This window comes from Halichoeres trimaculatus, unplaced genomic scaffold (genome assembly GCF_033239565.1).
Source record: "Halichoeres trimaculatus isolate MK-OKI-2021-1 unplaced genomic scaffold, fHalTri1.1 fHalTri1_scaffold_21, whole genome shotgun sequence".
Lineage (NCBI taxonomy): Eukaryota > Metazoa > Chordata > Actinopteri > Labriformes > Labridae > Halichoeres > Halichoeres trimaculatus.
In genome coordinates this window covers 296,392-308,798 of record NW_027437199.1, presented here as the reverse complement: position 1 = coordinate 308,798, position 12,407 = coordinate 296,392, and the positions used below count along the sequence as shown (strand labels likewise).

At 43.1% G+C, this 12,407-nt stretch overlaps 1 protein-coding gene across 3 annotated transcripts in view; it reads right to left on the bottom strand.

Moving 5' to 3' along the window:
* The window catches only part of phf21b (PHD finger protein 21B), an 84,088-nt gene extending 71,694 nt beyond the window's left edge, over positions 1–12,394 (bottom strand). For all 3 annotated transcript variants that reach the window (XM_074697978.1, XM_074697979.1, XM_074697981.1), the window contains exon 1: positions 12,261–12,394. In XM_074697978.1, the coding sequence (XP_074554079.1) occupies positions 12,261–12,314 (54 nt within the window). In that variant the 5' untranslated portion in view covers positions 12,315–12,394. The remainder of the gene's footprint in view (positions 1–12,260) is intronic.
* Positions 12,395–12,407: the final 13 nt, after the last annotated feature.

Here is a 12,407-nt window from a genome sequence, read left to right as displayed (position 1 = left end):
GGCACCACGGACGACTGCGTTTTTTTGGGACTGATGCAGAAACAAAGTCCCGTCTTGTCAGCTGCACCAAAACGAATCTGAGCAGGAAAGCTAACTCACCGAGTCTGAAAAAGTGGACTCAGTGTCCTGTTAAGCTAATATTTCTGCATCCATCAATCCAAACACATCTGAATCATCTCAAAGGATGGTCAAATTAAATAATACTGAGGAAGAAACACAATAAACACAACCCGAAAGGCCTGATCTCACTAATACCAACCTGTTATTCACATTATCTCAAAGCGGGGTGAAGGAATGTGAATCCATTTTGTGACGTCAAATAACGCGATACTGAAAACAGACACTTCTTCCTCTAAATTTGTGCCTTTTTTGTTGAATATCAAACAAAATCAGCGATTGACTTAATCTACTGCCTTTATCAGACCATATTAAGTGTTAACTCAAAAAAAAATGTAACCTGCAGTATGTCCTTCAACACTGAAAGCCTGGAGCTGGGGTGTTTTGGCTTCACTTTTGAGGAGGTTGAGAAGTGTCGTCCATCACACACAGTCAGTTATAACTGAACTGTTTCACTTTGTGCCTCTGTCTTTTCGTCTCCCTGGTTTAAAGTTGAATAAAGTTGCTCCAGCTGCTGAAGTTGAACCAACAACCTGGTGTGTCTGTCTCTGAGCCGTGCAGCCTGCAGCTGTCAGAGTCCCTCCTCTGGACCGTGAACCAGCTGAACTTTGTAAATACCAGACCTGTCGATATCCCTGACAGTATTTGTGCAGCTCCTGCCCCCCCTCTGCTCTCTGACGTCCATGAAACCTCAACAATTAACTTCAGGTCTGCGTGAAATTGAGCGATGATACGGACTTCTGCAGGAAAAACCAGACGCCACAAAGAGCTCTCACAAACAAAACATGCAGATTACCCATCAGCCACTGTGGCACTTTGTCTCCTCCACGCTAACACAAACCTCCAGAAAAGAAAAGAGCGGCTCAGCTCATGATGCACGGAGGCCATTTCTGAATTATTACAGCAATTTCCACGCTTTCCTGGGGAGGATAATCCGCGCCGCGCAGCCACTCCACGGTACATGACTCTGCCGCTCCCTGAGGGGAGGAAGACACACTTTCACCTGACACCTTCAAAATGCACCACAGAAGAAGAAAACGCTGCTTTTCCTAATGAGGTCACATGTTTTACAGGAGATCAGCGTTCCTGCTGCACCTGATGTCACGCTGCACCTGCTGAGCACACCTCAACGGAGAGAGTCTGTACGCTCAGAGGAAACGTGTTCAACGCCACGGCGGGACAGACGACTCTGACTCAGGGTGGTTAAAATACAGGAGGATTTCCTCGCCATGACTCCACGCTGCTGGTTCAGACTCCTCAGGGACAACCTGACCACACAGGAAGCAACATCCTGTCCTGCAACCCAGACACCGAGGAGTCCGATCAGTTAGAGAGCAATCTGTACCGTAATGACCCTAAAAATGCTCCTAAAAAATCCCCTTTCCTGTTTTTAAAGATGACACCACTTTGAGAATAAGATCACCACATTCTTCAAGGAGAAAAAGGTGCAGTTTTATCAGATTTGCATTAAAAAATATGCAATTTAGGAGAAAAGATGGATCAGTTTGTAAAATAAAGCTCTGGTTTTGATGAGGGAAAGACAAAATATGATGATAGTTTAACTGTTTGATAAGAAAAGCTGATTCATGGGAGTAGAAGTTTTTAAAAATAATCTAAAGAAAGTGAAAACAAAAATATAATGAGGTGTTTCCAGCTGATTTATCTTTACAGTCACACATTAATGACACATATCTGAGATTTTCTGAGTGAAAAGAGCTTTTTTTTGTCATCTTTGGTTTAAAAAAAGTCCTAAGACATTTTTTCTTTTTAAATCAGAAACTAAAAGGATGAAAAATGATAATAATTGTGGACGTGGACGGCTCTGCTGCTCTTCAAACCCTCGGCTCGCGTCTCACGTTGGAGGAGAACATCTATTCTGTTTGAGTGGGCAGAGAGAAAGTACAAGAGCCCAAGAGGGACAAAACAGAGAACATATAGTACAAAGAAGAGCCTTCTGTTTGAGTAGTGAGTAAGAGTACGGGAGCCAGAGAGGGACAAACCAACAAGTCTCTGCTTCCTGTGTGAACAGTCAGAGTACGGCGAGGACACCACGCTTTGTGCTCGCTCTGCGTTTCAGCGATTTCACCGACTGACGTCTTTCAGCTTCGCTCTGAAAGTTAAACTCAGGGCTGAACATCAGCTGCTCCCGTCACAGCGAGGATAATACAAAAAAATCAACGTAAGGCCTCAGATGCTGCCGACACCTCACCCAGGAGAAAAGTTTCACACAGCGTCATAAAAAAGTCCCAAAGACATGAGTTGATCTTCATAACGGGGCAGAAAACACTCACTACACTGGATCGTTCTGATTAATGATTATAAATGATTAAATAATCAGAAACAGCTGAAAACTGCTGGATCTGTTTGAGCAGCTTCACCGTACCTCCTCCTCCTCTTCATCACTCTGATATCAGAGGATAATACATAAAAAATGTGACTCACTTTCCGTCTCATGCTTCCCCAACTGTGACCCATAAAACTGAGTAACGGCAGGAGCAGGGTTTAACAGGCTCAGATTAAATATTCAGCAGAACGGAGACGCTTTGAGGGGAAGAAGAACAAACTGGGATTAAAACAGAGGGAAATAAAGAGATGAGCCAGAGACTGGATTTCTGGGACGTCCAGAGCAGCAGCAGGAAGTGGGAGGAGTCAGGGCTGACGTGTGGAAACACCGTGTTCACGTCCTGCGTCCTCGTCTCCAGCAGGACGTGGGTCTGGAGCTGCAGGTTGGGCCTGTTGCAGAGCGTTTCCCAGATGACAGAGTGTTTCTCAGCAGCAGCAGCAGCAGCAGCAGCGGCAGCGGCGTGGCCGTCAGCGCGGGTTAATTCATCCCCGCGCTCCGCCTGCCAGCTCAGCTACATCAGCACTTTCTGCGACTCTGGAAATGACTGTTTGCTGTTGGGTAATAAGGAGCCGTCAGACGGAGAGCAGAGGCTGCTGGATGAAACACACACACACACACACACTCACACACACACAGGATTTCTAACCACAGCTAGAGGGATGTAACGAGATGAAGACGCCAACGTTTTTCTCAGCATTGGAGGTGAAATGAACTCCCAGAGGTTATGAAGCCTGACCCAGCACACACAGCTGGTTCATGAAGGTGTCACAGACTGTACATCACCTGGATCCTCAAAAACAAAACAGCTTTAACACAAACAGGTGCTGCTGTCAGTGGACACAGGCCCTCAAACCAACACTTTAATTCACAGTCAGTGTAAACGAGACTTCTGAGGGAACTGTTTATCACGAGCAGGTGAAACCTTTACCTTCATAGGAGCCATTTTTCCTCAGCTCAGCTGGCTTAAAGTCATTCAGGAGCCACAAAATCTACTTTATCTTCACAAAAAAGATTTTAAAAAGTGTGTAATAATCTAAACATTGTTAAAATCTAGTAATTAATTATCTGAGAAATTTATTGAGTTGAAAAAAAATGCATGTGTCTCAAGTTTTCTTTTAATAAATGTGCAAATATTAAAAAACATTTTTAATTTGTAATGAAAATATAAATATGCAAAAGAAATATTTATAATTTGTATTTATAAATATATATTTTGCTTAAAATATGCAAAATTTAAAATACTTGTAAAAGTTGCAAAATTTTCAATAAAATTAAATAATTTGCATACATTTTTAAATATTTTGAAATTTGGCAAAATAATTGCTGAAGTTTAAATTTCAAATACTGGCTATTTTTTTAAAAAAATTGTTAAAATGTCAGTAATTTGCAAAAGTTAAAAGAAAGAATGAATTTTTCACAAACAATTGCAGAAATTCAAGATTCTGAATTTGGAAAAAAAAAAAACTAAAAATTTGCAAAATCTTCCAAAATTAAAATATTTTTTCCTTTTAAAAAAAATTTAATTTATAAAGATGTCAAAAACTTGAAATTCCAAAATTTGCAAAAAGTCAAAAAAAGGCAAAAATTAAAAACAGCTTAAAATCTCAAAATAATTTTCAAGGGGTGATGCACATTTTGTTTAACAAAATGTTAACACATGATTTTATTTAGTGCCAGTGTCTTTAATATGATATTAAAGATTATATTACATATTTTTTAAGCAACAAGGAGCCACTGCAAAGGACTCAAAGGGCCACATTAGGCCCCAGAGCCACAGGTTGAAGACTCTTGGTCTAAACTTTGTTGTTTTTCTAGCAGCAGAACTTTCCCAGGAACTAAACGGTACCTGTGGAAAAAATAAAAGCAGTTGCACTACACCGCCAGACCACAAGAGGGCAACAAGACAACGATCAAGGCCATTTGCATTAACAGCTCTGTTATAAACCATGACAGAGGACGAGGATGGACGTCAATCAGTGGACGTACTCTGCTCAAACAGCCTCAGTGAAGAAGTCGTCATATGTTCATTAAACTGAACCAGGATGATTCTCCTGTCTCCAGATCACAGGGTCAGTCTTTAATCTCTAACACCAGGAGCAGACAGACACAGACACCTATCACTTCCTAAACCAGGTCTGAAGGAGCAGCTCTCCTTCTTCTCTGAGACCTGACGCTGACTCACTCTCTACCAGAGGAGGAGAACAGGACGTTTCCTAAACATCACAACAAACCTTCAAAGCTTCAAAGCTCTGACAGTTTCCACTCCCTGACCTCCTGAAACACCTGGAGGGAGCACGAAAGACTCCTCCACATGCTCTCCACTGTACACGGAGGAAACGTCAAGTGTTTGGTGACAGAGAGCGTGTCCTCCCTCAGGACCAGTCATCAGAGTTTCCAGCGTCGTGTCTTCATCAAACGTGATGATTACAGACAGAAACAAACGGAGAGGGGGAGGAGGAGGAGGAGGAGGAGGAGGAGGAGGATTCTCTGGACGAAAGAGGACAGACCCACGTCCTCTGAGACAGACACACTCACACTCTCACACACACCTCTGTCAGGTGTTCAGTCAATCAGAGAGCTGCAGACACCGTCCACCAGGCTCTGCTCCATGTGCTCAGGGTGATGATTGGACTGGAGCACATCCCAGCATGCACTGCAGCACCCTGTGGGTCAGAGACGGACAGACGCTCAGGTTCATCCTGATGGCCGAGTTAGTGCCCGAGAGAAACTCCTCAGAGGGCTGCAGGAGACGGAGACGCCACCTGAGAGGACGCCACCTGAGAGGAAAACAACGCCACGCTTTGAAGGGTTGAAGGTTTGAGGTTTCTGGTCTGATCCAGCTCCTCTGATCCAGCTCCTCTGATCCAGCTGGTCTTTGGTTACTCTCATGCAGGGTGCAGAGAGTTAAACTTTAAATGTAAAACTCTGAGCTAAAAAGCCTCGACTCTTCTTAAACTACAGAAATAACCCGGTTCTTGAAGCGCGGCCCCAGAGGATCCTCCCCTCCAGCTCGGCGCAGTAATGAGACGTCCTCGCTCTGCCCTCCTGCCGCAGGCCGCTGGAGGCTCGTCGGGGAGCGGCGGCGGGCAGATTCGGCGCACAGAGGACAGGATTTAGTGGCCGTCAGGCTGCAAACTTTCCCACCAACAGAAAGCAAACGTTGCCTAATCCCAGGCGGGCTCATTACGGCCTCCTGTAGGGCTGGTAATCCGGGCCGGGTTTAGGGACTCATGCTGGACTAACTGGAGAGCAGATTGGTGTAAAGGACCAGAGTTTTCCCTGCAGACTCTCAGAGATTTACTCCTGCAGGTCCATGCTGGGTTTGAAGGAGGCTCGGTGGGTCTGTCCTGGTTCTGGGAGGGAGGAGGGTTCAGAGGACTAGACCAGCTCAGCTGAAGGAGATACTCACGGCTTCATGACTGCAGCTCTCACTTCACTTTCCCTCTAATTTTACAAGAAAAGATTCAAAAGCAAAGAAACTTCAGACGTCCAACACCAGAACTGAACCAGGTCAGATCCAAACCTTTACCCCTCAGCTGGACCCAGGACACTTCCCAAAGTCAGCGCTCAGCATGGAAATGAGAGGAGCAGGGGTCAGACTGCAGCTTGGTCTACCTGTAGAAACCACTCCTTCTCCTTCTCCTCCTCCTGCTCCTCCTCCTGCTCCTCCATCTTTAGAGGCAGCTCCATGAATTCAGAGCAGAGATCTCTGATTATACAACCTGGTATTTAAGCAGAAATATAACTACTTATATAACTTTTCAAACAGCTAATATAACAATTACTATAACTATAACTATAACTATCAAAAAGTCTTAACATGAAGCAAAAAGTCAGTAAAGTTGTTGCGGCTGGCTCTGATGACATCACACTTCCTGTAAACACACGCCTCATGATGACACAGTCAGGTCATGCGTGTTTGTTAGGTCTGGTTCATGCTGGAGTTATTCATCACACAGCAGCAGTTTAAAGTAGTTTGACTGAGTAAATGGTTATTATTTGATGTTTTCACAGAGGAGACGTCTTCATCTCCTGTTGGACCAACACTCAGTCTGAGTCTTCCTCGTGTGTTCAGAGCCTGATCAGTCGTCTCATCCCAAAAAGAAAACAGCTCTCAGACGCCCCACAAACACCATCTGCTCGTCACGTCACACCACAACAAGAGAAGAAACAACTGAAGATACACTTTAAAGATGAGCTACAGGAGCTGCTGGAGGGTTTGGTGTTAAATGATTGTTGAAATAATCCATTGATTGTTTCCACAGGATTAAAAGAGGGAAGTTAACCAGGACGGAGTCAGAGAGCAGAGGATCACTGCACATCAACAGGATAACCAACAGAAGAAGAAGAAGAAACAGTCACATCTGTGCACGCGAACCTCGGGATAACTTCTTTAACCCACAGACTGCAGAGTTCAGACCAGGTGACGTGGATTAAACCCACAGAAAGAGTCAGAGGGAACGACTTTATGAATAAATCAGAAACACATCATTAATTCACATCAGGAAACACAGCTCCAAGAAATAAGAGTTAACAACAAACAGTCAACATACTGTAAAAAATAACAATCAACATCTTCTTTTTAAAAATGTTTTTAATCAAAATCAAAAAGGAGAAAAAAACTGGAAATTTTACCTTCAACAAGCGATGAATTAGACGCTCCTGATCCAAAAGAGATCTGAGCGGAGGATTCAACTGAACAACTCTCCAAATGCGCCTCATATTTAAATTATTAAACTATAAAAAAACAAGATGCTGCCAAAAGAAGAGACAATCAAGGTTTGCTTAATGAAACACTGTCACCTGAAGTGAGTGTGTAAGAAAACACTCAGAGGAAAAACTGAATAATTAACTTAGGGAGGTCTTCACCAACAGCACATTAACTCAGAAAATCAACCAAAGAGCAGCTTCCAGGTGTTTGCAGCTGAAAATATTCACAACCACAGACACAAAGCAGCTAAATAAAGTTAAAAGACTTCAAAGACTTCATTGTTGCTGTTTTTAACGGCTGAATTTATGTTTTTGTGATTTTTTTGGGGCACTTGAACGCCTCATCCAAAAGGCTTCATGTCAGATCTGATTTTTGATCCAGAAAAACATCCAGAAAAACAGTTTCTCATGAGAAAGGCTGACTGAAACATACATCTGTGTGTTCCTTTCTGCCAAATCGTCCAATCACAGGAGCTGTCATCGTTAGGATCCACCAATCAGACGACCTCTATGCCTTTACCAGATCAGAAATCTTTGTTCAGACTAAATAAAAGCAGCTTTACAACCTCTTCTTCATCACTCCTCCACTTTGAACTTCCTCTGTGTGTCTGTGCTCTTTAAACACACACACACACACACACACACACACGCTTTCTGTATATTGAAATCCACCCGCTGTATAGAGGTCCTTATGTGCAACTTTAAAAAGCGCCTTAATGAGCTTCACTCTCGGTGGATGTGTAAGAAGCAGGCGTCTCCATGGTAACAGATGCTGCCTTTACTTCACTCATTGGAAATCTTTCAAGTCAAGTAGCTGCGGCCTTTGTTAGCACTTAACAGTGAGACCAGAAACGGAGCCAAACATGAGCAGTAAACGCTCCAGTTTCAGCTGAACACACTGGAAACAAAGTGATCTGCTTTACCCAATCAGAACCAGCTCCACAGAGGCGCCGTGAACCGGGGTTATCAAGGAGAAAAACAACTCCGCTCCACCTGACAAGTTGGTAAAATCTGACGCCATGATGCAACACAGAGCAAGTGGAGCAGAGTGAAAGAGAATCAATTAATCTATTCTTCATCTGAGGCTGAGAAACACACGCAGAGACGGGTGAGACGGGTGAGACGGGTGAGACAGATGTTACAGCGGCAGGGAGCGCGTCAAAGACAACGAGAGGAGAGGGAAAATTCAGAAAGACAACTTTCCTCTGGTTTCCTGTTAGTCCTCCACTTTATTTACACCTTCTGATCCAACACCTGCAAGATGCTAACGGCTAATCTGACCGTTTTCAACAACAAGACACAACCAAAGACGTGAACATGACTTTTAACAAGCTGGTCTGACTAGTTTACCCAGTGAAAAGCATCAACTACAACAAGAACAGCAAAATGTATTCATGTTCCAGGGTTAAAGTGGTTACACCAGGAAAACACGGCTAATAATCAGAGCTACATTTAACTAAAACCTGCTTTTGATGCAAAAATAGTTGAGATAGTGAATCTGAGGAGAGAAAAACTGAAATCCACTTCATGGATGCAGGATATTTTTGTTTGTAACCACAATTTAAAGTCAGTCTTACTGTCAAAACTTCACCTTCTGCTAAGCTTTAGCCTGAAACTTAGCCTGGTGAAAGAATTACAATTCTCATTCATGTTCCAGGGCCAAACACACAGAAAGGTGAATTATAAAGACGTAAGAGAGAGAAAAGAGAGGTTTAAGATTGAATCTTAGAGGATTAAACCTGCAGAAACGTTCTCTAATCCGACTTTATGTTGCACAGAAATCTTCCCCTGTTTTTGTTTTGCATCTTCAAACTCCCTGGCGTCTGATTAAAACAGATTCTTATTCAAAACATGGATATCAAAGAGGAAAAGGCTGAAGAATAATTCATCCACTTGTCTCAAAGTGTGGCCGTGAAACAACCTCTCCTACGGTCAGCAGACGTTTCCTCAATCCTGCTAATAAACAACTTGTGCAGATATCTAATTATTCCTGCCTCCAACCCATGAGCGCTGGCTCCGCGAGCTGCTTAAAGTTCAAGGCGAGTTGATTTCTTGCCACGGCTAATGTTGACACAGCCTCAAAGTGTGCTCACTTTCCAGCCAGGATCATCATTAAATCTGCCGTGGATGTTTAATTTAAGCCTCGTTTGGTTGGAGAGAAAAGCAGCAGTTCAGGAGTACACGGAGGGAAAAGTAAAGGTCACATTTTGCAGCTAAAGAAGAAGAAAAAACGCCGTGTAGTGGGTTGTGATTAAAAACAGCGCCGTGCTCTGCTGACTGGGCTTTCTGCCTCTCTTTCCCTGCCGCCCCTCCCCCCCTCCAAACCAAAAACAGCATCAAAGCAATCAAAATGGTAATGTTAGGCATGAATGGGGCCCATCCCCCCTCCTCTTCCTCCTCCTCCTCCTCCTCCTCCTGCACGAAACTCTGCAGACTTTTCTCCTCTCCATGTTAGAGGGGGGAGGAAACCACCCCCCTTTTCTCTTTCAAAATGGAAGCTTCCACTACCAAACTGAAAAGAGAAGAAGAAGAGGAAAGAAAATACACACACACCACAACACAACACAACACAAGAAGGATTTAGATCCAGGATTCACGCCAAACACCAAGCAGAAAGTGGAACAACAGCTGCATGGAGCTTTTGTCTTTTTTTATGTGGCTTTAGAGCAACTTTAATGGGTTTAGCTGCAACAAATCAAGTCCCTGCAAACTGGGGAGGGATCGATTGAAGCGAGGAGGAGGGGAGCAGGCCTCTAACAGTTAAATAAAACATGATAAAGAGAGGTGGAATAACAAATCTGTGTGTTCGATGTGAGGAAGTTGTGTGAGCTGCCGGGCTGGGACCCAGCAGCGGGGCGGTGCAGCAGCACACAGAGCTGGAGGAGCAGGAGGAGCAGGAGGAGCTGGCCGAGGTGCTGAACACGCTGCTGCTGCGCTCTCTCAGCATCCATCAGACCTGCTGCTGCTCATGCTAACATGCTAACTACTTAGCTTCAAGAAGTTAATGTAGGACACCGTTTGCTGGCCTTAAAGAGAGTAAAAAAGTAAAAGTGGAAGAGTGGGCCAATCAAACGCAGCGCTGCGGTCATGTGACCAGCAAGAAATAATACCACCAGACACAGTGATGGGAGTTTGGGCTCGTTTCAGGGATCGGATCTTTTTACTCAGGTTACAGAAAAGGTTTTCTGGTTATGATAGTCAGACAATTTAGCAGTTAGCTTATATTAAAGTCATCATTTTTGGTTTTGTGGAATAAAATAACAAACTGCCTCCATGTTTCCCACATTTGGATGACATTTCAGACCCAATGGTGTGTTTTTACTTTCAGATTTGTAACAGAGACTGTTTTATTTTCCCTCAAACTTCTGAATATAATGTTTTTTATTAATGAAGCTCCTTTATTCTGTCTCCTAATACATATCAATTTAAATAGTATCTTTTAATGCACTTTCAAACTATAAGTTTACACTAGGGGTGGTATAAAAAACTTGATATCAAGTCAAGTGTGATGATGATAACCTGTATAAGTATGTTAAACAGTACTTGCAGTGGTAAATAATTGTAATTTAAAATAACTGTGCAAAACTTATTTCTAAATTAATTATCTGGAACTTCTGAAGTAAAACAATCACTATCCTTGTTAACTGTGAGACACTACGACTGTATGATGGAAAACTGAATAAATACACATTTACAACCATTATACTGAGTAATACAGGTGGAGATAGCAAATCCTTAGTACAGACAAACCTCATTTTTTCAGTGTGATTAAAATAGAAGAAAACAATACTCCTTACAGATTTCAACGTTATTTTGCCATCCCTGTCAACCCCTCCCTACTTATATTACTGGGCATCCACCATTTAAAAGTCTTACAAAGTTTGGTTCCTCAAGTTTCAGCTAAAGTCAGGAACTCATTGATTGTAATCAAAGATTACGTTTCCTGTTTTCAGATTAGACTTAGCATTGTTGATATTAGCCGTATTTTAAAGAAAAGGCAAACAACAACCACCTCCTCAAACGCTGAAAAGACTCGATTCAAAGACCCGACTCGTTCGTGAACAATACATCACTACACCAGACTAACTATAAAGTAACAAAACCGATGTGTTAGACCGTGTAAAAGACGTTAAAAAGCATCCACACGGCGCTTTTGGTGGTCGATTTGACCGCTGTAACTTCAACTCTCCTCAAAGTGTTAGCCGGATAGTTAGCCTAGCTGCTCCTTTATGAGCATCCACCGTTACTCTCCAGAAACATGTCGACCTACTCAAAATGGACGCTAAAATTTTTCAACATTACACAACTTTGAGTGCAGTGAGACCCAGTATGAGACAATAACAACAGGGCTTTGACACTTCACATCCACCGTGCTGATGTGGTTAGTTATACCGGGAGAAAAGCGTCAACAATAGGAAGAGAAATGTCAAAAACAATCGCTTAGGGCTGTTTTCTTGTTTGACTATCGTTCAGCTCTCCATCCTACTGTTTAACAAAACATTTCCAGCAGACATGAGCTCCTAATCTGACACAACTCAGCCGAAAATATGATGGGATTTTTCAGCAAAGTCACGATTTAAGAAGCTAACAGATATTATAACAGACTGAGAGATTTATGCTGATAAAGTTTCACACACTCCCCAATTCGCATATGAAGAAGCAGAGGAGAGATGTACGTGAGGTTTGCCTGTGGGTGCTGCTTCATCTGTGCAACTAGTTTGTAAAGGATGGAGGAGTGAAATGGGAATTACAAAGTTAGTATGTAAGGGAGGAACAAAGCGGGGATGATAGCCACAGAGACTCTTGCACCTCATAAATATGCAGGTCGCGTCCTGATCGCCACACAGCACCAGCACTGCATTACCACTCACAATTCTTGTTGCTCGCGGAAAAGAGCCACGACAATGGGCTAAAGTAAGTGTGAAAAGTGCACTTAATAAGACTTAGGAGAGTAGGCTGTGTCGGTAGCAGACATGTCGCATAGTTCTCCTCTCGCAGTGTTCACCTCTCATCCCTTCACATTTCTCCCCTCCTGCTCTCACTCTCTCACAACACCAATAAGCGTAGAATAACACGATGTTTCATTTACCTGATGACATTGGATTTCTACTTTCAACGCCTCTTGCAGGCCTTGTAGTTCCATGTTCCGACCAGAAAAGCACTTTTCTCCCACTTTCGACGCGGCCGAGACGAAGTTTAAGTGAATTAAAGATTTTTTAAAGCGACAATAACAATT